General features: G+C 37.3%; 1 protein-coding gene across 11 annotated transcripts in view; it reads left to right on the forward strand.

Moving 5' to 3' along the window:
* The window catches only part of JAK2 (Janus kinase 2), a 106,090-nt gene that overhangs the window by 35,318 nt on the left and 45,490 nt on the right, over window positions 1–25,282 (forward strand). For 5 of the 11 annotated variants that reach the window (XM_086771502.1, XM_086771497.1, XM_086771500.1 and 2 more), the window contains 6 exons: window positions 7,233–7,377; window positions 10,930–11,180; window positions 20,593–20,716; window positions 21,519–21,636; window positions 23,281–23,426; window positions 24,762–25,083. In XM_086771502.1, the coding sequence (XP_086627628.1) occupies window positions 10,961–11,180; window positions 20,593–20,716; window positions 21,519–21,636; window positions 23,281–23,426; window positions 24,762–25,083 (930 nt within the window). In that variant the 5' untranslated portion in view covers window positions 7,233–7,377; window positions 10,930–10,960. Of the gene's footprint in view, window positions 1–766; window positions 1,397–5,021; window positions 5,079–7,232; window positions 7,378–8,096; window positions 8,185–10,929; window positions 11,181–20,592; window positions 20,717–21,518; window positions 21,637–23,280; window positions 23,427–24,761; window positions 25,084–25,282 lie in introns of those variants that run through there. The other 6 variants (XM_086771496.1, XM_086771505.1, XM_086771506.1 and 3 more) reach the window with 6 other exon arrangements.

Raw genomic sequence — 25,282 nt, forward strand, 5'->3', positions numbered from 1 at the left:
TCAGGTGGTGAAAGAAACCAAAGAACCCACAAAAGTGGGAGCAGCAAGGGCAGCGTCTTGTAAGTAGAATATCGTGAAGAACATGGTGGATCTCTCTTTTTTTCCCCTCTTTTTGTAGGCAGAAAAGGTGGCTGGGGTTGTGATTATATTCTCCATGGTACTTTACCCTGTATGGTAAAGTGTAAAAGTGTACTTTTAATCTCTAAAGGTAGAGATTTAGAAGTTTGACAGAGAAGAGTAGTCTCACTCATGATATTTTGGTTGTTGAAACTAGAGTTGCCCGTTATCTAGAGCAATATAGCAAAGAGGCATAGTGCTACTGTTCAGTTCTTATTTCTCACTGTATGTAAGGTGACTGTAAATTTCCTTAAGCTATCTTTGAGGTTTGAATGACAGTGTTTTCTTATGCTATTCTGATACGTGGCCAGTAATCAGAATCTTTCTATGCTTGATTCATTTCCCCCCCCCCTTTTTTGATGCTACTGAATTCAAGCTGTATTGGAAGAGAATAAACCACAAAAGAAAAGCAAGTGGCTTAACCCACAGAGGGGAAAGAAGGTCTTTATATGTTGTTTTGACACTTTTCATCTTTACTTTGCCTCTTCCTCCTTCTGTGTACCTCCTGCTTGCCTACCAGAGTCTAGCAGTGTAGCTGCCCTTCCCCCTCACCACATAATCTTCTGCTCCTGGTTCACAGGAAGAAAATTCTAGCTCTTCAGCCCTCGTGAGTTTCTGCACACAGTGTAAACACATATGACAGTTACTGTAGAGGCAGTAGTTTTACTAACCTCTGAGGAGGGAAGTTGCCAGACTGGGGAAGTAAGATAAGAGGGCAAGAAAAGGGAGATGACACAATTCAGAAGGGAAGTCCAAAAGGGTTAAACTTTTTAAAATCCAGGTCTTGGGAAAAGCTTCCTGAACAACTGCAAGCTGCGCCATTTATCCGAAGAGCCAATGGCAACTGGAAAGAGTTAAGACTGGTTTTCCTCATAGAAGTGTTTGCTGTGAAGGAACAGAATCTTTTGTTTTCTACCAGGATATAACTCCGCTTGATGAAACTGTTGCATTGTTATTTGCCTAGAAGATAACTTTTTTAATAGACTCGGAGCTCCCAGAGCACTGCCATTGTTGGAGAGGATAAAGAACTTTGTCAAAGGCCTGGTGCCTTTCAGAAGTACCGACCTACAGCAAGTGGTGGGTCTTGACTGTTCTCTTTCCCCTACAGTTAAGCTGGTGAGAGCAGACGTTTACCTGAGAAATCCCTGCCTGCCACGGGAAAAAGGAGAGGCCTTTGGAAGCTAAGAGAAGAGTAACAGTTTTGAAACCTTTTCAGTCGCGATACACTGGTGTTGTCTGCTCTGCCACTGTTTAGGACTCTCAGACTGCAGCATGAACTGTATGTGACTTCTGATAGCTTACTGTAGCCTGCTTGGTTCTTGACAGCATCTGCTAAACTGGCATGTGTTTTGTAACTGTTGGTGCTGTTCTTTGGCAATGTAATACTGTAGCAAAAACTGTTGGTTCATGTTTTGACAAATCCCTCTTCAGTTATGACTGTGGGAATTGCATTTGGAAAAGGATAGCTTGCTTGCTTCGAAAGCGTCTTCCAGCATCGCCTCCCTACTATCTCAGTCTTACAGTGTTTAAGAAAGCCATGCAATTTGACAGACTACTTTGCTGCTGTTGCTGTTGTACTTTTTGCTTTTGTTTGCACTTTTAATATTTATTCTAACCTGTGAATGCGGCTATAATTTTCATATATATTCTCTGTAGAGGTTGTTTAATGTTTTTTTTTTCCCTATATGATGATTTCAACAAAAATGCCTTTTAGTAGAAAAATATTTTTTTCTGTTTCAGTGGTGAGTTGGAATATTTTTTCCACTTTGAAATGTGATTTTTTTTTTAAAAACCTTTTAAAATTTTCTCCTAATTTCTTGGTGATTCATTGGTAGCTGTTTTTACATAGAAGTCAGTGCTTTGTTCAGTGTAGGACAGTGGTTCACCATTTTTTGTAACCAAAAGCCACCAAGCAGAATGAGACTAGTAGTAAGCAATCCTCAGGAACACTTTTTACTCTAAATTAATTTGCTCCATGCACACAGGAGCATTGGCATTTCCTTTTTTAAATATAATTTTGAAAGAAGTCAAAGAAGCAATTAAGGAAGACCTATGCTCCACTAATTAACCCTTATTTCATGGTCTGAGCTATTAAACATAATTCAGTACAGTTCACAAAACTAAGTCTAGTATGATGTGACATACTTGTAAAAATATCACATAGTCCTAGTTTTGCTGTTATCTTTTATTGCATCAGTTTAGAAGAATCTGAAAGATACGTGTAAGAGCATCATGGGAAATTGGTGACATTTTTCACATACTTCATACAAAAGGTCTTTCTGACCTGTTGTGGTTACTTTTCCTATGTCTTCTGTGCATATAAAGCTGTAAATAGTGGTGGCTCTGAATGGACTAAAAATCCTCAGATGTCACTGTCTCAGGAGGTGATCTTTGCCAAAATAATTGAGCAACCATTTGAATTGCTTGGAAATTTACTGATGAAATAGTCTTTTGCTGAAATTTATCAGCATGGTGAAATTGAAGTGTTTTGCAGATATGGACCAACTTTTGCCAAAGTTCTGATGGAACCTAAGCAGAACTGCTGCTTGTGGGCAAGTCTTTGATTTGATTGCTTTTCTGGTAACTGACCTACTTGGCAGGTTACTGTGATGCTGAGGCTTCTAGGATATATTGTTCCTTCTGCTTTTCTGACAGCACCCCCAGGTAGCTTTCTTCCTGGGTTAACCTGAAGCAAGGGCTTAATTCTATTGTGAAGAAATTGGAAATACTGATTTTATTTTATTTTATCTTATTTTTAATTCCTAATCAGAATGGAAACATTAAAATCCTCTTACTAGCAGCTTCTATCCACTTAGTTCCTGTGTGTCATGCAAGTGGATCAGGCCAGGATCATTACTCTTTCCTCGTGCAAAAGTTCATGGACTCTTGCTGAATTGCTGATACAGGCAGTGGTTTGCCAAGTCAAAATTGTAAGCAGATGTTATCTTTGCTTCTCCCTTTTTTTTAAGCATATGTTTTGTCATTGATATGTTAGTCTGTCATCTTTCTTCTGTATCTGCTTGTTGCTGGGTGCATTCAAATTTTGATATATTAAAAATCCTTGTGCAATATTAATGTACAGCTGATGAAACAGGAAAATTCCTTTGGAGTGACTTAACAGTTTGCATTTTTTTCTTGTACAAGCAGTTGTTTTCTTCTATCAGTGGCATCACCTGGTGGCAGGGCAACTTTTAGGTCCCCCAATAGGCAGAGTATGTTAGAAAAAAACCCCTGAAAACTGAAGACATACTCTTTCTCTACAAAGCATCTTTAAATATGTTTTAAGACAACATTTTAGATTTTTGTGAAAGGTGTTTTTAAAATCAGAACAAATACTACCTGGGAGAAGACAACAGTTTTCTTGATGGAGAAGATGATGCATTTAAAGCATAGATTAACTTTATGTGTAAACTTGACATCTTGTCTAAGCAATGGAAAAAGTTCTCAGATTTTCCAGATTGCTTAGTATTTTTAAAGGTATTGTTGAGTATTTTCATGTTTACTCAGAAAACTGTTTTCTTGTGTATATATGGTGGAAAGATTTGAATATGTTGCTATTAATTTTTTTTTTGTGAAATACTAGCTAATGTAGTATGTTCTAGCAGAACAAAGACTCCAGAAGCTCTTGTTGGTCCTTTAAGCAGCAGTGGCCTTTCTGCACATTCTGGTGTTTTAAAAATACAATACTTTATTGCCTGTCAAAGTAGCGTATGCATTTAGTTTGTTGAATTTAGTATACTGTTGTGCTTAAAAAAAAAAAAACAACCAACACCTAAACAAACCTGCATACACAAAAAAAATCAGACCAGATATGCAGGGAATGCTGCATGTTGTATGAGGAATATGAATATTATTTTTACTTCATTAAGATTTTAAAGTTGTCATAGCAATGCTGGATGCAGGAGAAAATTTTGTTGTGCTCCATTGGGGAGAGACTGTTCAGTAGGGCCTATTGTGATAGGGTGAGGGGTAATGGTTTTAAAATAGAGGGAGGTAGATTTAGATTAGATATTAGAAAAAAATTTTACAATGAGGGTTGTAGAACAGTGGAACAGGTTGCCCAGAGAGGTGGTGGATGCCCCACCCCTGGAAACGTTCAAGGCCAGGCTGGATGAGGCTCTGAGCAACCTGATCTTGTTGGGGATGTCCCTGCTCCTTGCAGGGGGGTTGGACTAGATGATCTTTGAAGGTCCCTTCCAACCCTAATCATGCTATGATTCTATGATTGTCTCTATAGTCAAACTGAACTGTGAAGCCTGTAATTAAATATTTAATTCTGTTTATTAAGTGTAAAGCAAACAAACTGACCAAAACAATTAGAAGTAGGAAACTGACTGACTTTCCTTCTTAGTCTAATCTTGATTTTAGAGGTAAAAGATTTATTTTGATGGTCTTGTAACAAGACACACGATACTCTCTAGTACTTACTGATGTTCTCTCATTACTACTGACTAAGGTAAGACCTGTTAGCACTTTTTGTGTGACTTTTCTGGTCTGTTACCTACAGTCTTAGCCACCTACCTATTATTACTTGAACACTTTCATAATTGATGTTTACAATGTTCATTCAAATTCCTTGAAAGAAGGATGTGTGTATAAGCAGATGAAAAGTGTGGGCATTTTTCTAATCTTCAGTTTACACGGTATGTCCTAGTCTACTGGCAATAAACATGTTGAATTGTTGGGAGACAACCTATGCCGTTAGGGCCTTACTTGTCAATAGAAAATGCTCTTTTGATTTTTCTTCTCTCTTGCTAGGAAATTAAGTATTCAAGGTACTCAGTTACACAGGCACAAAAAACACTAATAGTATTTATAGGAGTTATGAAGGCTTGCTGAGAAGTGACTGTTTCAGGTTGTAGAACCTCCTCTGCATAGCAAATTCTATATTGTGTTCCTTGCAGATAATGGCAACTTGGAGATGATGGACTAATTTATTGTGGCTGAGTTTCCATAGACTCGTAAGTTCATTTTGGAATTGTGCATTTAAATCCTTGCAGCTGCCAAAAGTGTAGAGTTGAACAAATCAGAGGGAGAGAGGAAATGGGGGAGCTAGGGCACTGGCAAGATGGTGCACAGTCAGGCTGGTATAGCCAGGAATGTAGATAACATTCTTTGCAACTCTGCTGCTAAAAGAGCAGGTTGTGTCAGATGAGAGACTTACTCAGCCTGAAAGTATGTAAACTGAATAGTTCTATAGGTTCTTGATGCAGATCCTATAAATAGGTGTGTCTCTAATGGTGTGCAGAAGAAAAAAGTGGTTGACTGTCTCTTAAAAAAAAAAAAAAGGACAGTAATATGTTAACTGTGAGCCTGTTCAGCTTGGAGTTCTTCATATCCAGATTTCCTTGCTTTTTGTCCAGAGCTATGAGCTTCTCTTTCATAAGCAAGTAATCATTTTTCTGTTTGTCGTGTGAGGAAAGATAGACTTGACATTAGGCTGCTTTACCCAATTTTTGCATTTGAAATGTCAGCTGTAATGTCACTGAGCTTATTCAAAATATTACAACCCTTATTCCACTGGGCTCCACTAGGCAGAGAGTAGAAGTGGCTTGAGTTCTTAGCTTAACCTGGTTTGTCTCATCAGTTCGTCAGCAGTTGTCTCATATAGCTAATGATGTTACACAGCTGATCTGGAGTTTCTGGGGAGACTACACAATTAACTACATTCAGGTAAATCGTCATGCCGTTTTGCTCAAATTCAAGAGCCTGACTGGGAATGATGAATGCAAGACAGTTCTGAGCATGGAACAGTACTTTTAAAATAGAAAATAATTTAGAATACCCATCAGTGCCCCTTGATCTGAAAGCTGCATGAGCAGCAGGTGGTGGTTCTGTGCTTTGCTTGAAGCAGTCCTCTCAGGTCAGTGTACATGGAATGCATGCTCAGTAGGTCAATGATAGACTGCCCTTCCCCAAACAAACTCTGCTCTCCCCCTCCAGCACTTTAATATAGATCTAGAAAATTTGCGTTGACTGTGTTGGACTTTCAGTCAGATCCTAATTGGCTGGCTAGACAGCATTTGAAGGAGAATCCCTGGAAGTGCCTACAAAATACACAGCTGTCCAAACGAGGCAAAATTGCTTATCTCTAAAGCCAGTATTGCAAGGGGAGAAATGCTAATCATTGCCATAACAGTCTGACTTGTGTGGGGAGAGAAGCTGAATTGAGATGGGTCCTTTTTCTTGAGGTATTGATGATAGACTCTGTAGAGACAGCACATGGTGCTGAGGAAACTGTGTTGATTTCCTTATCTTCTCTCCTGTCCAGGGTGATTTCTGTCTGAAGAGTCATCAAATATAAAACTAGTTCTGCCCAGTTTGAACTTCCATTGTATTTCTTTTCCCTCTATTCAGTTTTGAAATCCATTTTTGCTTCTCTAGTAGGCCCTCTCCTATATTGGGAGGGTGATAACAGGGAATTTATAATTTTTTTCACTGATGCAGGAAGCTGCTGTTGTGCTTAAGTGCTTTGAAATGGTGTTTCTTGCAACCACAGAAATGTTGTGCAAAGAGAGCAAGGGTAGGTGTGCCCTTGTCCTTCCTGCTGCAAGATGCTTGGTGTTAACACATGAATTTGAAATGAGTGACTGTTGTTACTTTTCAAATAGAATCAATTATTCTAACTAAAGGGAGTGTTACTACATGAAGTGAACATACCATGTCTCTTTTTGCAATTCCTTTTCCTTTCTCATTTATCTTTTCTTCATGTAATGCTATCAACAGTTTTCTTAAACTGATCCACAGAAAAGAAAAACATAGTGTTTTTCTGTATGTGCATAGAAATATTGGTGCAAAAGTGTGCAAAATAAGTGTTGGTAATTATATTTCAGGTAAGGTGTGTGTTTCGTACACTATTTTCTTGCTGGAACTGAGGAGCAGTCCCTGATAGTACTAAAAATATGTTTTTAAAAATTAATTTTATTTAAACTTTGTATTTAAAAAACCCTAAATTTAAAAAGTTATTGGAAAGAAGACAGGAATTTGGGCAAATGAGATAGGAGTGGATCACTCTATCTGAATCTAAACACAGATGTGAATTGTTAAATAATGATGCATTGTGTATTGCTCACAACCATTAATTTTTCTTAATAATAAATGTCTTTCTATTGCAGATACATTATGTTCCACCACTGCGTGTGCGCCTGCTTTGTCTGACCTCCTGTGGATACCAGCAGCAAGGGGGTGACTTGTGATGTGCTTATTTAAAGGGCTTCATCACTCTCATGTTTCATACAGAGATTTCTCAAGTGATAAAAGGTAATTAATAGCCAGAGATTTATCTAGAGTGAGAGAATGCTCTGATTTTTTAACCTCCAAAGTTGTGTGTTTGAAGTGGTGTGGCTTAAGATCCTAGCCCTGGAGGTTTCCCTAGAGGCCCACAACAACAACAACGAAAAAAGACATAAACTGAAGGTGAGGGAGGATTATTTTCAAGAAGAGGGTTTAGATTTTGCAAAACTGGTAAAGCCCATAGCTCAAGTTGTCCATAGGAAGGAAAACTGTTGTTCTGAATGGAGCTGAGAATGCTGCATATTATTAAATCATGAGGATTTTGTAAGTCCTCTGCATTTTAATAAAATTTCTTGTATAAGTGGTGGTTTTCAATGTCATTAATTAATTTATTCTTGATTGGTGTAAAAAGAATCATATGAACTGGTGCAGCTCAGTGTGGCTGGTGAAATTAATCCTCAGTTAGGTGCACTGGAGGTAGAGAGAATTGCATGTAGACATGTTGCATTGTAGATGCTGATGACTGTGTTTAGAGTGATATGGAGAAATGATTAGTCTCATCCTTTAGAAGCTGCGAGTTGAAATATTAACCAGATTAGGAACATTAAAATAATCATATTGGATCAAATTCTCTGTTCATCAATACCAGAATCAGATCTTTTGTAGTTAGTAGCTTTGATCTCAAAATCAAGATGTTTATATTCCACCCAGATTTTGTTAGACGTTCTTATTACCTCTATAAACAGACTGGCCATTTTTCATTTTCGCTGAGTCTTGATTATGTCCAAAATCCACTTTCAGATGTGTGTGAACAGGATACATAGGTCCTTTTTGGTAAGTGGATACCTCTGTGGTACTGTGAGTAACTTACCTATAAAAGTTCCCTTCTGGCTATATTAAATCCTTTTATACAGCTGTGGGAATTATTTACATGAACATTTACATTCTTTACACAAACACAGATTTCTTTTTTAATTACAGTATGGTAACAAATCTGTTCTGTATACCCCAGAAAATGATACTCAAATATGTTCTGAAAACACGTAGATTAATATTACAGTATTTTAGAAAAATTACTGTGGTAGTTAAAGAAGGCTTCCTCTGTAGATTAAAACTGTGAATGTTTCGTATAAGCAAGTGGTAGAACACAAACATTCTATCTTACATATTGCTGACAAAGGTAGTGAGAAATCCTTTAAATATTATGTCTCTAGGGATGTAGTGGTTATTTTCTTCTAAGAAACATAAATTCCTTGATGAGTTAAGAGAAATGCATTTTTTTTTCCTTAATTGAACACTGGTTACCTGTGTGCTGCCTTTGCAGCTGGAACCACAAAACTTCTCATTTAAAGGTGGTTGGCTCTATGAATGAAGCATAGGAAATCTATATGCCTCCCTAGATCAGGGCCCGAGGAATGTAGTGAGTGACAGTTGCAGCTAGAATTTCAGATTTATATGTGTCTGATGCCCTGACTCTTTGTGTTGCTTAGTTTGAGAAATAAAATCATGCACTTTTCTCTTTTTTTTTTTCTTGCCCCTAGAATTACCATCATGGTAGCACAGTTTTATCCTCTTATATGTGTAATTTAATATTTTTGTCAGTTGCATGGCTCATGAAGTTAATGTTTTCCTCCTTTAAGGTGTTTAGCCTTTTTTTCTGCTGACTTAACTGTGGTGATCCATTTCTGTTGCACAAGCCCATCTTTAGCCCACATAGATGTATAGTCATACACTCTTCTTTCCTCAGTAATCTAGTCAGGAGAAGAAAATTGGAAAAAAAAAGTGTGCCAAACAGCTCTTTTATGGTAAAGCAACATAGTTCAATGTAAACAAAAGCTGTTGACTATGCAAAAAACCCGTATTTTTAAGTTAAACAAAAACATTTTCTTGTTCAATATCTTTATTAACTGTTCAGTATCTTCGGCAACAACGTAGCAGGTTTGAATTCACCCTCAGCAAGTTTAGGGATGACATGAAGCTAGTAGTGCAGCTGATGGACTTGAGTGAAGCCATGCCATCCAGAGACACCTTGACAGGCTTGAGGAGTGGGCTTTTGTGAACCCTATGAAGTTCAACAAGGTCAAGTGCAAGGTCTGCACCTGAGCTGAAGCAGTCCCCAGTATCAGTACAGACTGGCTGATGAATGGATTGACAGCAGCCCTGCAGAGAAGGACTTGGGGATATTGGTACATGAAAAATGAGACATGAGCTGGCAATGTGTCCCCACAGCCCAGAACACCAGTCATATCCCATAAAAAGAAGCATGGCCAGCAGGTCAAGGGGTATGACTCTCCTCCTCTGCTCTGCTCTTTTGAGACCCCACTTGTGTGTCCTGCATCCAACTCTGAGGTCCCCAGCACAAGGAGGACATGGACCAGTTAGAGCAAGTCCAGAGGAGGGCCACAAAAATGATCAGGGGGCTGGAACCTCTCTTCTATGAAGAAAAGTTGAGAGAATTGGGGTTGTTCAGCCTGGAGAAAAGAAAGCCCAGCAAGACCTTATTGCTGTTCTATGATTCTAAAAAATAAAATCCTTATAACTCATGTCTTGTTTAGACCTATTCTGCATTTTCAAAATATGAAGTGCTGAATTCCAGTTGATAGTTACTTGGAATCAGTTTTAATAAAAGCAAGTCAAAGCTTTTATCCTAAGGATGGATTGTACTGATTATAATTATGATGGCATCACAGAAGAGCAAAAACATTCTTCAACTAGCTTTTGGAATATGCTATGAATCTCCCCTTTTTTTTTTTTTTTTTTAACCTGGGTTTTTTTTTTTTTTGCATTATCAAATATACTTGTGACAGTATATTGAGTTATTAGTATCTTTACATTTATCAGAGAGGATTTTTAGCTTGGATGCCTTATGAATAGACTTAAATGATTAGTCTGAGAGGAGGAGGTCTTGGAAGTCCTCCCATTCATAGTCATTAGGAGAAGAAAATTACAAAAAATCATGTGCCAAACATGCTTATCTTTTGTGATAAAGCAACGTAGTTCAATATAAACAAAAGCAGTTGACTATGCAAAACAATACAAAACAAGTCTGCTTACTTAGAGTCTCAACTCGGTTCACACGTTTTCTTTTAAGTGTCTATTTAAGAGTAAAAGTAATCTGAAGGGTTTTATTCCTACCCTTCTCTTCATCAGTGCCAGTTTGTGACCTAGCTAGTTGTTTTGTAAGTTCTAAAAACAATCTTTGCATTTAAACTGGGAGTATAATGAGTTGTGCAGCTGCTGTTAAAGGAATTATTTTGGTTATAGTTAAACCTGTAACTCGTATGTTTCAGTTGGAAGGTGAGCACACACTGTGTAAAATCCCATGACAGGTAGTATGTTCTCTAGTTGGACTCTCAGTTAATGTATTTGTTTTTCCTGACAGTGTCTGTTATTTTTCAGACTAGGGCTATGTAGTAAATCAAATAGAAACTCAACTTTTAGTAAACCTTCCAAGCCCTTCCCTTGTCCTCAGCTGTTAATGTTTTTTTCTGTGTCAGAATGGTACTCTCATTAAATAGCAGTATTACAGGCAAAGCCAAATACAGGTAGTCAATAAGTATGCTCTTACGTTTCTTTTAGGCAAATGCTCTGAGCAGAATCAAAACGAACAATGGCCTGTCTTACAATGACAAATATGGAAGATACAGCAACTTCTACTGTTCACCAGAATGGTGACATTCATGGGAACACAAGTGCACCCAAGCAGACAGAACCGTTGCTTCAAGTGTACCTTTATCATTCTCCTGGGAAGACGGGAGGAGATTACCTTCATTTTCCAGCTGGAGAACATGTTGCAGAAGAGATTTGTGCTGTTGCCTGTAAAGCCTGTGGTGAGTATATACATAACAATTTTCCTAATGGACTGAAATTCAACTTAATGCAAGAAAGCTTTTAATAATCCAGAGCTCATCAAAATGGTAGCATTTTATCTGAAACGCTGATCTCTCTGTTCTTTCAGAAGTGATCATTATCAGAAGTAAATAGCACCAGGCTGCAAAACTGTTCCTGTTGGAATGGTTGTGAAACCAAGATTATAATCAAGTAACTGCTATATTTTTTCCAATAATTTGAGGGTATACTATTCTTTACCTGGAAGTTTTCCTTCATTGAGCTGAGATGTATTTGCGTAGTTAAATCATAGCAGGAGCTGGAAATAGCTTGAATTATTTTCTGATACAACCCTGCAAAATAGATTGGCCCTGGAAGTTACGCATATATTATATATCATAAATGCTTAATCACTTTGCAGATGGAAACTGTTCTGTTAGATATAACATGATTGCTTGTCTGTGTGGTTAATGCTTTTTATAATTTATTAGGAAATGAAGTGAGTAAATGACAAGGTGGTATATTTGAAATAAATAAACTATTTATATCTAAGAATGCCTTTGACTTGTTACGTTTACCCAGAGTTTAACCTGAACAAGTGCTGAGACCTGTAGTAAAGTAATTCAAGCATGCATTTTGTGCATGTGTCTGCCTTTCATTACAAAACTAGGTTGAATTTGTGAATTAAAAATTAACTCAAATAAACTTTAGATATTAAAGTGACTGACTTTTATTTCCTCATGCATGTGTGCACACACACATGTGCATAGTCTCTCCATATCTTCTTTTGGGCTGTCAGTGGTACAAGACCGGATTTCTTTTTTAGCTTTGCAACTACAGATTTGCATTTCAGGTGCAAATGAATTTAAAAGAAAAGCTTGTAATTCCAAATCTTTCTTTTACAGTGGGTCACAAATATGAAACTACTGACTCCGACTGTACATTTTATTACCTCCAAACATCTTACACTTCTGTGATTTTTGTCTTTTGATTGCTATACTGTTTTAAAGTATGATTTTAATGACAACTTTTGGGAGGGGTCTGTCAGTTTTTTTTTTCTGTGCTGTTGAATGTCTTGTACTGACTGAGTGCAATGCTGTGAGTTGATAATTTGCTTGCATATGCTAATTTCACAAAGACTCCTTCACAAAGGTTTAGGCTCCATTGTTCATTTGAGTTCTTTAGGTGTGGTAGAGTCCAACTAAGATCTGAGTTTGTAGAGTTGCTTTTCAGGTAGTATGAGAGCTTTAGGCAGCTAAGCACATGTAATGAGTTCAGCAGAAGCACTGCCCAGGATTCATTCTGAGAGAACATGAGGAAGTGGTATTTAGAGCTTTACAGAGTTTTAGCTGTGTGAGATTCTGCTGCTCTAATGACCCCCTAGGTCTGAGTTTGGTGGATGGACCTGAGAATGTTCTTGAAGCTAAGGTATCTTTTTGATAGTGATTCAAGTCAAGACCTTCAAGTTGTCTTCCACTGTGTCCCCAAGGTTCTATAGTCTCTTTCCTCCAGTTGAAGAAAAAAATATGTATTGTCCCCCCACTTTAGAAAATACACCCATACTAACTTCTGTAATAAGGATAGATTTCCTAACACTGAAGCCCATGTTTTTTGGGCTTCAGTTTGACCTCTTTTAGGTTTGTCAGCTTAGTTCATACCCTTGGGTACAGCATTTAAAAGTGTTTAAGGTTCGTTCAGGGAGGATGTTGTTCACTTTGAGTGTTGAAGTGGTGTACTGAATTTTTACATTAGACAGTAGTTAAATATTCTTATGTATATAAATACTGTTGTAGTCACTAAGTATTGCTGAGGGAATGAAATAGAGAACAATTTTACTAGATAATGGTGTGAAAAAAATGCTTGTTTAACTTAAATGTTCATGTACCAGCTTGTCAGAATATTAAACTGATGGGAGCTTGTATTCATCAAATTCAGTATGTTTAAAATGACATGGTCTTTCAAATAATATACTGTGTCATCAGCTGGCATTGCTTCCTTGCTTCCTTTGCTTCCTATCTGACTGGATTTTGAGGGGGCAGGGGAAGGTGCACAGGGAATAACATATCATCTGAACCCAAATTTTTCAGTTTCTCTTCCAGTGAATCACTTAGTTAAAGCTCACCTTCCAGAAAATCTCCCAACCTAGTCTGAATTCACTGGAATAGTTACTGCCTTGTTAGTTTGATTAGCTGTTTCTATTATTATTGGTGATCTGTCCACCTTTTCTCTTCCTTTTCCTCTGGTTTGAATTTTCCTTGCTTCAGTTTTCAGATGTTTGTTCAGGTTACGTTTTTCTTCTTCTTTCCCCATCACCAATCCCAGGGAGATATTCATGTTCCATAATGAAATTATCTTCAGGTCTTCTTTTTGATAAAACTTAACTTGATTGATTTTATTCCGCTTGAATGCTGTTACTGTTTTAATTTTTTGTTTGTCTTCTGCAGTATGTCCAGTTTCCGAGGAAAATGTATGATATTCCTCTCACCTGCGTCACCAATTTGTGAAATCTAGTTCCTGCTAATCCTAAAATCCAATTTGTCTTGTTTCCCATTACATCATCTGAAGACTTCATACTCTGTTGCTTGTTTTGTCACACCTCACTAACCCTTCTCAATGCTTCTAGCTTTCTGGGGTGCCAGTTTCTGTTTTGCTGGTATGGCTATTATCTAGCTCCTAGATGTGTGCTTTTGTGCTTGACTGTTTAAAAAATAATTTTGTATGAATAGTGGTCCTTATTAAGTTGTTTTGTATTTGTTTCTATTGTTTCAGTGTTCTTCACTAGAGCTTGAAAAGTATATCAGTAATGATTTATACTTCCTTGTATAAATAAAATGTTTTGTCGTGTTAAGCCTTTATCCTTGTAGAGGTAGACAAAGTCCTTTGAAGAGTGTTTTCTGCCTGATAGCTACTCTGGCAATATTATACAACCTTTTTCTCAAAGGAATTTGTAACATCATTTCTTTCTAAATTGGTGGAAAAGGCTGAAATGGCTGTAGCTTTTTGTTCTCTTTCGTAACAGTTATTAGTGCTTAAATCACAAGGTACCACTTATATTTTCTGTTTTTTCTAAGAGGTTTTGTGGTTTACGTCAGAACACGTAGGTCTGCAAAACATGCACAGTTAAATAATGTTTCTATTGGCAAGAGTAGTCTTTTGGGAGTTAGCTATGAATCAGAAGGCTTCATAAAGAGTGGTTCAGGTAGTAGGCTTGTCCGAAATATAACAGACTTGGTAATTGTTAGTGAACTTTGTGATCTGAGCCATTGCTAGATCTCTCGATAGCAGAGCTGGTTACTTTAAAGTACGACAGTTTGTTATTGGTTGGAAGCAGGGCTGGATCTAGGCAAACATCAGCAGTTACAAAGACAGTCTTGTTATATACCTTTTACACAGTTCAAACAATTAAAGGTTTTCTAGTCTTTGCTGACTTGAGTTTAGATCTGTTGTATTGGCTATATAAATTCTTAGTGTGTCTAAATATTATTCTGTAGTTATGTACCAGTTTGAGGCATGCATGCAGAATCTAAGCTGTTTCTTATTTTATTTAAAAACAACTTTTCATTTTTGGAAAAATGTAATAAATATGAAACGCTTCGTAGATTTGTATTGTTATATGGAAAACTGTCTGAACATGAAACTGAGTATAACGCTTTCTAAACAGAAATGCAAGAATAAATGAAGTGTCTTTAAATTAAGTTTGAATTGACTAGTCAGTGTCATGGTTCAGCTATGTTATGTTAACTAGTATGTTAATTGCCATGTAAAAATTACAAATGTCACACCAAAACCAAGGGAAGTCTTTGCTCTCGGCCTGAGAGAGAAAGTGGTATTAGAGGAACTAACTGATGGTGGAAATGAAATACAACAGAGAAATTGTTCTAGTGGTTACAGAATCATCCTGTTACCTATGTCTTCTAAATTCAGTATCAGAGATTTGTTTTCCCAAATTGTGATCTTAAACCCTTTTATTTTCTCCTCTCTCTCAAAGTCTTAAATTAAATTTCTTTTAAGCTTTTTAAAAAAATGTTTTTACATTCAGTTTACAAATAATACCAGAGCTGATGTGAGAGAGTGATAATGCAAGCTTAATGTGATATTTTATAAAATAAATAAATGTTATTATTTACAGAATAATGATAAACTTTGTTTGTAATTTTTATTTTACTCAAAGTGTAAATTACATTTAAAAAAATGGAAAACTGTGTTTAAAAGTAATGGATGAAATTGAAAATAACATGAACTGAATTTTATTGTGGTCTAGGTAAATCTGATATAGACTATGGGAACATCTGAAGTCTTTGGATTTGAATCTTGGATGTATTTATTTGTGTATGGAGAGAAGTATGTTTTGTATACCATATTATTATAACTATGCTGTGCCAATAATTCTGCAATAAGATACTGCCCAGTCTCTTGTAAGTGGATTTGAGAGTTTGTATCAGCAAAGTAATAAAAAAAAAAAAAACAACCAAAAACAAACAAAAAAAACCAACTGTGGACTGTACACTGTAACTTACCAGAATCATACATTGTATGCAAGACCAGTATTACATGAAAAAATTATTTTCTTTTCATTTTTAAATGAACAATTTGTTGATTTATTCCATTGGCTGAATAATATGAGTAAAAAGATATGCATCACTTGTATGTATAATCCAAATTCTTACTGAATTGAAGTTAACAAAGTAAAGATATTTTTATATTACACTAGGCAGGTGGGTTTGTGAATCACAGTTAAAACAGCTACAATTATAAACAAAACATTGGTCTGGTGTTAGCGAAATAAATTTGTGCCATATTCTTGAAAATCTTAATAAGTCAGTAGTAAACTATGCAGAGCCCGTGGCTTTAAATGTAACTACAGCATTTAAATAGCACACTGAAAAATGTTTTGGCACAGTCAACCAAGGAGCATAGTTTTGTTTAACATCTTGCATTTTTGCTGTGACTTGTTCCTCTGATGTATATGAACCCTAAATTTCTGTAGGACGTATCTGACTTTATTTGTCTACTTTCTGACAGGCTTTTGTTCAGATTTCCACTCTCCCACTTTGTTAGGATCGTTAAATCCTGAAATCTTAACTTTTTAATGGAGCCAGAATCCCAAGAGGGAACCCGTTTGATAGTCCTGAGTGGGTTGCTGAGTTACAGGCAGCTAGCAGTTAAGACAAGACGTTGAATTTGTTGGCTTCTGTGTTTGTTTGTTTGGGGTTTTTTTGTTGATATCCTGAAACTCCATCCAGGAACCTTTTAATTCTCACCCATCTGATTTGCAAATAGGTTGGAAGTTCCATGGTACTTTCCTTGACAACTGTTGGTGCCTCCCAGAAAGCCATAAGATGGAAGAGAATTTTTAGTTGTACCAAAGTGACTAAGCACTGAAAGCGTCTGCAGTCAATTAGATATTTTCAAGGGAGCGACTGCGTAATATGATGACTGTAATAATCTATAGTACCTCTTTGCTTGTATGGTTCAGAGGAGATTCCTTGTTAGTGGCTAGAGAATTTCAAGCAGGTTTATCCTTAGCATACTGAATTTCCAGAATACGCGTGACTCAAGGTTATCACTGATTATAATGGCCCATTGTGGGGTTTTGGGGATTTGTTTTGTTTCTTTTTTTCTGAAGCGATAGCTTCCTGAAAATCCACACACAACACACACACCACCCCAGGGTGAGGGATCGATCAGTCAAAACTCCAGGCAATTCTGTGTTGTCAGGAAGGGAAAGATGAGCATTGATTATGCAGAAAACATTTTGTTGGCAGGATAGCAACATTGAATGTGGTGTCAGAGTTCGGGAAATATGAGGGTAAGATATTATTTTTAGGTAAGAAAAGACAAGCAGTTTTCCATCTGGTGTGTGCAAGACTTCCTGAGGTTTAGGTAGTTTAGTTTACAGTTGTGTGAGAGGACTGAGTAGTGTTTGTGTTGAACTTTTAAAATCTGGGATTTTGTTTAGTTGTTTTTAATCATTAATTCCATGCAAGTGATTGCTTTCATCTGTATATGTCTACTGACTTATTAATATCCTTGAGATTACGATTTCATAAGATGCTATTTCTACTGTAGGCTAAGTATGGCTTCCACATCTCATAGTGGTGTCATGGCTTTTTGTGATTTACAGTATCTGGTTTTGGGTTTTTTTTTCTTTCTTTACAGAGGGACATTACCTAATGAAAGCAATACTGTGTGGGTGAAAGAGTATCTAATGCCAACAAAGGAGAAAATATAGAAAAACTGTATTTCCTTAGCTGCTTCAGGGTAAATGAAGTAGTGTGACTTGTCTGGATGTGGAGTTCTAAAATCACAATGAGGAAAGGAAGAAACTACTACGCAAATCATTCTTTTCTAGGCTTGAGGTAGAAGTTTGAGCTATAAACTTCTGCCGTGTTACAGCCTTTTGTGATGCTACTTTACAGTCTGTTGAACATGATGAGGCTCCATTTTTTTTAGCCTTGTGTACTAGATAATACTTGCCAAGAGATAGTCATGTTTTTGTCTTTGCAATAGACTAGAAAATTTATTTAATAGCCTTTGCTGGAGAAGCAAAGTGGAGAACAATTCTGCTTTATTATGTCTGGGTCACTATCTCATAATTCATCATTGGTTGATTTGATAGCATGGTTAGTGCAGTGCAGAAATCTAGGAGAGGTTTTTCTAGTACCTGTTGTGAACAGCTTTTCTGATTTTACTGGTGTTGAAAATATGTTTCTCACAAGTTTTCACTATTGTTGGCATGTCTAGGCTTCATCAGGAGCATCTACATCTACAACCCCACCCCCACTCCTTTGGTTTTCATTGTTTCCTGAGAAAATACTTAAATACTACAGGTATCATTCACTTGAAAAGTCCCTGCAATTAATAGTGCTGGCAACAATTGCATGAAAATAGAGGTTTCTGGCCTCTCTGCTTTCATCAGACTTTTGTGGATAATTTTCAAGACTCTAATAGGGGATTTGCTCTGTTTGTGTGATCATTGAACTTTTTCAGGTGTAGCAATATTCTGGCACAGATGCATAATTCTTAAGGGGGAGGGAAAAAGAAAAAAAAGTGTAACTCCTTATTTTGAAAAACACATATGATCTGTATGTTATTGAGCACTGGCAGTGAAAGGTGCAAGCTACCATTTGGAATTACAAATGCTAAAGTATGAGGGATGAATGACAGCATAGTCTACTTTTCATACATAGAAAGATAAAAAAGAGGATTGGGGCGGGGGGGGTGTTAATGCCAACATTTCTGATTTTTAGGGGAAATTCCTCAGTTAAAGTTTCTTTTCAGAATGGCAATGATGCAATCTGAATTTAAATATCTGTGGGTTTGGTTTGAGAGGCAGGGGGGTGATGTTGTCTGTAATGTATTTAGTGAAATATGGCAGCTTAACATTTGAATTTAAGAATATTGCTTGGAAATCTTTTCTTGTTCACTGTGCTTATATGGGATTGTTAATATTTAGGGGAACTGTGTTCATGAGACTAGGTAAATATTCAATGTTGCCTTGAATGGTGTTTAGCATCTGGATAGAATCCTGAATAGGTTGATGATTTGCATGTATTGCATTGTAATTGATCTGAAATTATTTGGGATACAGATGCCACACAGCCTTAAAACTGCGAAGTCAGTTGTATTGCTTTATAGACAACTGATCTGTAATGTAATCTAGTTGATCCCACTTCACACATCAAATAAGAACCATGTTTGGTTGCATGCAGTAGATTTCTCTTTTAGCTACAGAATGGAGTTAATTTTGTATTTCTCAAATCTCTGGATCATAATATCTCTTACTGCATCAAAAGTTTGCAACATCTAGAGTTACAGCAAATCCTTCAGTTACAGATCTCTTCTGGGTTATTCCTTTGGGGATTTTGTTTAGTTTTGATTTCTCTTTGGTTACTTCACATAATTATTTCCATTTCTGTAGTTTCCTGTAAGTGTATGGTTCCTTTTCATAGAAAATCATGTGTTAGGAGCTGTAGTTGTGGTATATTTTGGTGAGCTTTAGTTTGAACAAGTATGAGATGATTAGCCTGTAGATTCCAGCAATTTAGTTTGACATCTGCACAATAGACCTCTTGTTCTTAGTCCTCTTACTGGCTCCCTACAGAAACAAACCCTATTTTGTAACAAATATAAGCTAGTTGTTATTTAAGACTAAATTACTTCTTGTTCCACAAGCATATGCAGTTTTGTGTGGGGAGTTGATTAGTTATTTCTGACTGGTTATCTTACGTGCACTTTAGACGTGATGAAAGAAATTTAAGTCTGCCTCCTTCAGTAGTTACCTAGATGTTCAGAACAGAAAGAAATAAATAAGGGATTTTTTTTTTTTTCCTTGATTTCTTGTGTGAATGTCTATGATTTCGTTCTAAGTCTTTGGGGAGGGTTGGAGTACTTTATCTTTTCCCAGAATTCTTTTGTTTCTTAATGTCATTTTAAGTTACTTTTGTCTTATCTATTGATTTTTCAGTATTTTTTGCCTTCTTTCCCCTGTCTTGCTTTAATGTAAGCATAGTTTTCTTTCATTATGATCTAATGTGACTTTCACACTGTAATTTTCATCCTACTCTCTGACCTCTAGACCTGTATCTTCTCCTGTCTTCAAAATATGTTTGTCAGTGGTTGAAGTTCATCCTTTTGTGCTGTCAGTTCTCAGGCATTTAACCTCTTTTCCAGATAGTAGTACTGACATCACATGGATGCATAACACGGCAGCATGGTGAACTGGGATCCCCAAAGCCAAATTAAAATTCTGGTGCTATTGATGCTGAGTGATCAGTTGATGCTCAGCTGACTTCCGTAGTTCATTATTAAGTAGGATTTCTTGTCAATTCTCATTAAAACAATCCTGAATTGTTGAGGGGAAAAAATATTTTCCAGTTTTGTTTAATTAACAACATATGTTTGGTTTAGTTCTCAGCAGAGGTACTAAGATGTAAATGGCAGGTAGTTGTCCTAATTGTGATCACTTTCTTGCTATTGCCTTACTTACAATTTTTTATTAGTCTAAAATCTCAAAATCAATGCCTAGATCTGTTTTTGGAAAAGGTAAGGAAGAAGATAATGTACTGTTGTTACCTGTTACTAAACTGAGAGGCTAAGAAGCCATTGTATTAAATGCTATACAGAGGAAATCTTGTAATTTAACAGCAAAGTGTAGGATAACAGGTGAACACAGTCTACAGTTAGAGAACATAAAGGAAGAATGAGGAAAAAAACCAACAAAAACAGACTGCAGCTTATAAGATAATGATTGCAGTGCTGTTGACAGTGATAGAGCAGTGCAATGCATAGTTGGAGAACGTGTCAGTCTCCTACTTCTAACCCACTATATATATATATATTTTTTTTTTAATAAGACTGATTCTTTGTGAAAACAATTTCCTATAAATGTTGATTTCTCTGTTCTTTGTTTAGGTATCATGCCAGTGTATCATAACATGTTTGCACTCATGAGTGAAACAGAGAGAATGTGGTATCCCCCAAATCACATCTTCCATGTGGATGAAGCAACCAGACTCACCCTAATTTACCGGATAAGGTAATCTAAATCAAATGTTACGCACTTTTCTTAGTAAAACAAAACAATATACGAAAACAAAACTAATAAGTTATTTAGTTGAACAATAGTTTCTCTAAGAAGTTATGGGCAGAGTGTTGGTGATATCTGGATAAAACATAGATAAAAGAATCAAAATTATTGGACTAGGTCTTAATAACATATTTTATTGATTGTCTATATACTCTGTTTGCTGTGTCAGATTGAAGAAGTGAACAATAAAAAATATAGCAGAATTAAAAATAGTGTTTTTCTTAATAACACTACAAGTGATACAAGTCATCTCCTCTGTGCTTGCCTGTTTGAAATTAGTGACTGTTCTGCAATGCGAAGTAATTATCCTGTGTAGTCAGGCAGATGTCTGTAACAGAGCCATTTTATCTGACTTGATTTTTTAATATGGACACCTAAAGCTACAGTCACGGTTTTCCTTATGTAAAAGATTTTGTTTATTTACATTGCATAATGTAACCCGAGTGTTTTTTTAGACACTGTCTCAAAGGAAACTGGAAGGCAGTAACACAAAATCCTCTATATTCTGATTAGTGAGGTTAACTTTGCAGAGCTCCTTGTTCCTACCAGTACAACTTGTCACTCTGCTTAAATGTTTTAAGACACTCTGCTTTAAGACACCAAGAACTGAAGGCAAAGCCTTCCACTGACTAACTGGTGCTTCATATTGGTCCTCCAAATCAACACTAATTACATGTTTATGATAGCGATATCTGATGTTGATACATGAAAGAATCTGGTTTTTGATATTTGCTTAACTATTTCCTCATAGGTTTTATTTTCCTCACTGGTATTGCAATGGCACCAGCAGAGCATATCGGTATGGCATTCTTCGAGGTACAGAAAGCCCTGTTCTTGATGATCTTGTCATGTCTTACCTATTTGCACAGGTATGATTTACTTGATTTTTTTTTAATGCAGATTGGTAAAGGTTGTTAGTATTTATTACTTTTCACATCTTGTGGTAGTAACTGTGTAGCTTCTTTTGACAGCTTGAAGCCCACTCAAAATGAAAATTAAATTGCATACCATATTGTGTACTTGGAAAGCTGAAGTTCAAATGGAGAGAGCACTGAAAGTGTGTAGCTCCTTTCTTTTACCACTGCCATGTGGAAGTCTTTCAGTGTGACTTTCATTTCAGATTGACATAATGTAGAATGACATCCTCCCCATATGGACCTTTCAAGATTTTGTTGTAGTTTAGCCCCACTTGGGACCAAGCTATGCAGTTTCACTCACTCCTCCTGCCCTCCAAGGGAATAGGGGAGGGATAACATAACAAAAAGGCTTGAGGTTTGAGATAAGGACAGGGAGTTACCATTATGGGCAGAACAGACTTGACGTGGGGAAAACTATTTGTTTATTATTAAAACCAAAGCAGGATAATAAGGAAGAGAACAAAAGCAACTTCCCCCTACCCCTCACTCTTCCCAGGCTTAACTTCATTTCACATCGCTACTTACTTCCCTCCCGGCCCTGAGCAGCATTCAATAGAGAATGGGGGTTATGGTCAGTTCAGCACATATCATTTTCTGCCACTCCTTCCTCCTTGGAGGAAGAACTCCTCACATTCCTCCCCTGCTCCAGCGTGGGCTCCCTCCCACGGGCTACAGTGCTTCACAAACTGCTCCAGTGTGGAGTCATTTTTCCACGGGGTGCAGTCCCTCAGGAGCCAGCTGTCCTAGCACAGGCCCTCCATGAGCCACAGCTTCCTTCAGGCATCCGCCTGCCCCAGCGTGGGGTTCTCCACGGGCTGCAGGTGGATCTCTGCTCCTCAGTGGGCCTCCATGAGCTGCAGGGGGAGAGCCTGCCTCACCATGGTCTTCACCATGAGTGGTAGGGGAATCTTGCCAGGAGTAACTTTACTCCTCCCCCTCCTTCTTCACTAACTTTGACATCTGCAGCCGTTCCTCTCACAAGAAATTCTTTACAATCAGCTGAGGCAGACGTCTCTCAGGTTCTCTTTGCATCTCCTCTCATCGCTTCTTGCAGCTGGGCTGGGCCAAGTCAGGCGCAGACGGCCGCCTGACGGGAGGCCAGAGGGTACAAGGCCCACAAGGCTCGCGCCTCCCCCTTTCTGCCCCCTACTTCTGCTTCTTCACTTTTTTTTTTGTTTTTTTTTCCCCTTCTTAAATACGTTGTCACAGAGGTGATATCACTGAATGTTCCATCACCAGTTGGCTTGGCCCTGGCCAGCAGTGGGTCTGCCCTAGACCTGGCTGAGTCCATTGGACGAAGGGGAAACTTGTAGCAGCTTCTTGCAGAAAGCTGCCACCGTAGCACCCTGACTAAACAAAACCAACACAGATTTGAAATGAAAATATTTTGAAAACAGTATTTCTAAGCATGATGGTAGCTGGTATCCATTGTGAACATGTGCAGCTTTTTGTAGACAAAAGAGGTTCATTCAGAAGAATGCAGTCTTAAAAAAAACCCGAAAAACACAAACACCAAAAAACACACCCCAAAAAACTTTTACTGATGAGAAGTAGTGCTACAGTTTTAATTTACTTTTTTACATTCCTCTTTCTCAGTGGCGAGATGATTTTTTGAATGGATGGATACAGATGCCTGTTACTCACGAAACGCAAGAAGAATGCCTTGGAATGGCTGTTCTGGATATGATGAGAGTGGCCAAAGAAAAGGACCAAACCCCACTTGCTATTTACAATTCAGTCAGGTGACTCCATAATTGTATCACACCTATCTAAAACCAATATTTTTGCACATTAGCATCTGGGAGGAGATGTTCAGCTGTTGGCATTTGATTTATTCTAGCATAATAATTCCATAAGCTTACCTATAGTGTAAACTAGAAATTAATAGAAAGCTATTCATGGTTTTGGGTACATGGATTTGATTCTTTTAATGAGAGTTAAGGCAGCAGCTACTCATGTGGGAAAGGATGTAAAGAATAACTTGAGATGGGAGAGACCTCTGAAAGTCATCAAATCCAACCCCGTGTTCAGATCAGGACCAACTTCAAAGTTATATTGTTACTCAGTCCAGTCAAGTTCTGAAAATGTCCAGGGATGGAGATTCCACCATATTTCTACGCAGCTTTGACCTATAGATGATCTTCATTGAGGAAGATTTTTCTGTGTATCTCGTCAGTCTCCTCTGTGGTACTGTGCGTCTGGTGCCTCTTGTGCTTCACTTTGCATGTCTAAGAAGAGTCTAATTCCCTTCTCCATAACCATCTGTTAGTTGAGGATTATTAGTAGAACACCCTATTTGAACCTTCTTTTATCCACGCTGAACAAATCAAGATCCCTTATGCCTCTTCTGTCGTGGTCCTGTACTCCAGGCTCTTAACCATCTTAGGCTGATCTCTGCTAAACTTGCTTGAGTTTATAAATTCACTTTGGTTTATCAAGCTGATCGGTTTCCACTCCAGCTGAGGGATGTCTGTCTCTGCATGGTATACTTAATGCTTGATATTTGTCTTTTAATGAAATGTAGCAGGAGGAGTGAAAAAGAGAATGAGACAACGAACTGGCCAGGTGATTGCAGGTGACAAACTAATGTTTTGCCCCTTGATAGAATATGGACTTCGATATATGAACTTCACTGAGAACCAACCACAGTATTGTATTCTACCACCTGTATTTTCAGCCAGGGAATCTGTCCTCTGTTTATGCAGTTGTCTGTCTGTGCAGTATCCTTTTTCCAACTTCTATATCAAACAAAGCAGCTATGTAACTTCTGCTGCCTTGCCTCAGAACTTCAGTAATCACTAGAGCAGACATGTCAGGATTTAAGGAAAATGCATGATGTGATATATGTTGAAACCAAGTGAGGGGGAAAAATGGAAGAAAAGGCAGGGCTGTGTTTGAAAGAACATACTACAGATTGAAGAAAGGATCCTTGTTATCCTGTACTTCAAAGAATGTTACATTTAGAGGAAAATATATTTTCGTGTTGACTTGTTTAGCACAGAACTTACTATCTTCGCTGGATATAATGGATAATTTTATTTTGTTTTGTTTTGTTTTTGCTGGTTATGTGTTTGCAGCTACAAAATGTTTTTGCCTAAATGTGTGCGAGCAAAAATCCAAGACTACCACATTTTGACACGAAAAAGAATAAGGTACAGGTTCCGCAAATTTATACAACAGTTTGGCCAATGCAAAGCTACTGCCAGAAACCTGAAACTTAAGTATCTCATAAATCTGGAAACCCTTCAGTCTGCCTTCTATTCAGAGGTTTTTGAAGTAAAAGAACCTGGTGGAGATCCTTCCGGAGAGGAAAGTTTTGCAACCATTGTAATAACTGGAAATGGTGGAATTCAGTGCTTAAGAGGAAAACTTAAAGACAGTGAGACACTGGCAGAGCAGGTAATTTCTTTTATTATTTTAATAATTGTGTAATAATAATAATTAACAGAGTGATTAGCTTATGTTAAAAATTCTGATTTACCCCAAGTAAATTTGGTGGGTAAATTTTACGTCACGGTGATGATACAGTTTTTGTATGGCTGAGGCTCACAGAAATGTATTTACTTAAACAGTGCAGGATTTTAAAATTAGTTTTTTA

This window comes from Chlamydotis macqueenii, chromosome Z (assembly GCF_036417535.1).
Source record: "Chlamydotis macqueenii isolate bChlMac1 chromosome Z, bChlMac1.mat, whole genome shotgun sequence".
Taxonomy (NCBI): Eukaryota; Metazoa; Chordata; class Aves; order Otidiformes; family Otididae; genus Chlamydotis; species Chlamydotis macqueenii.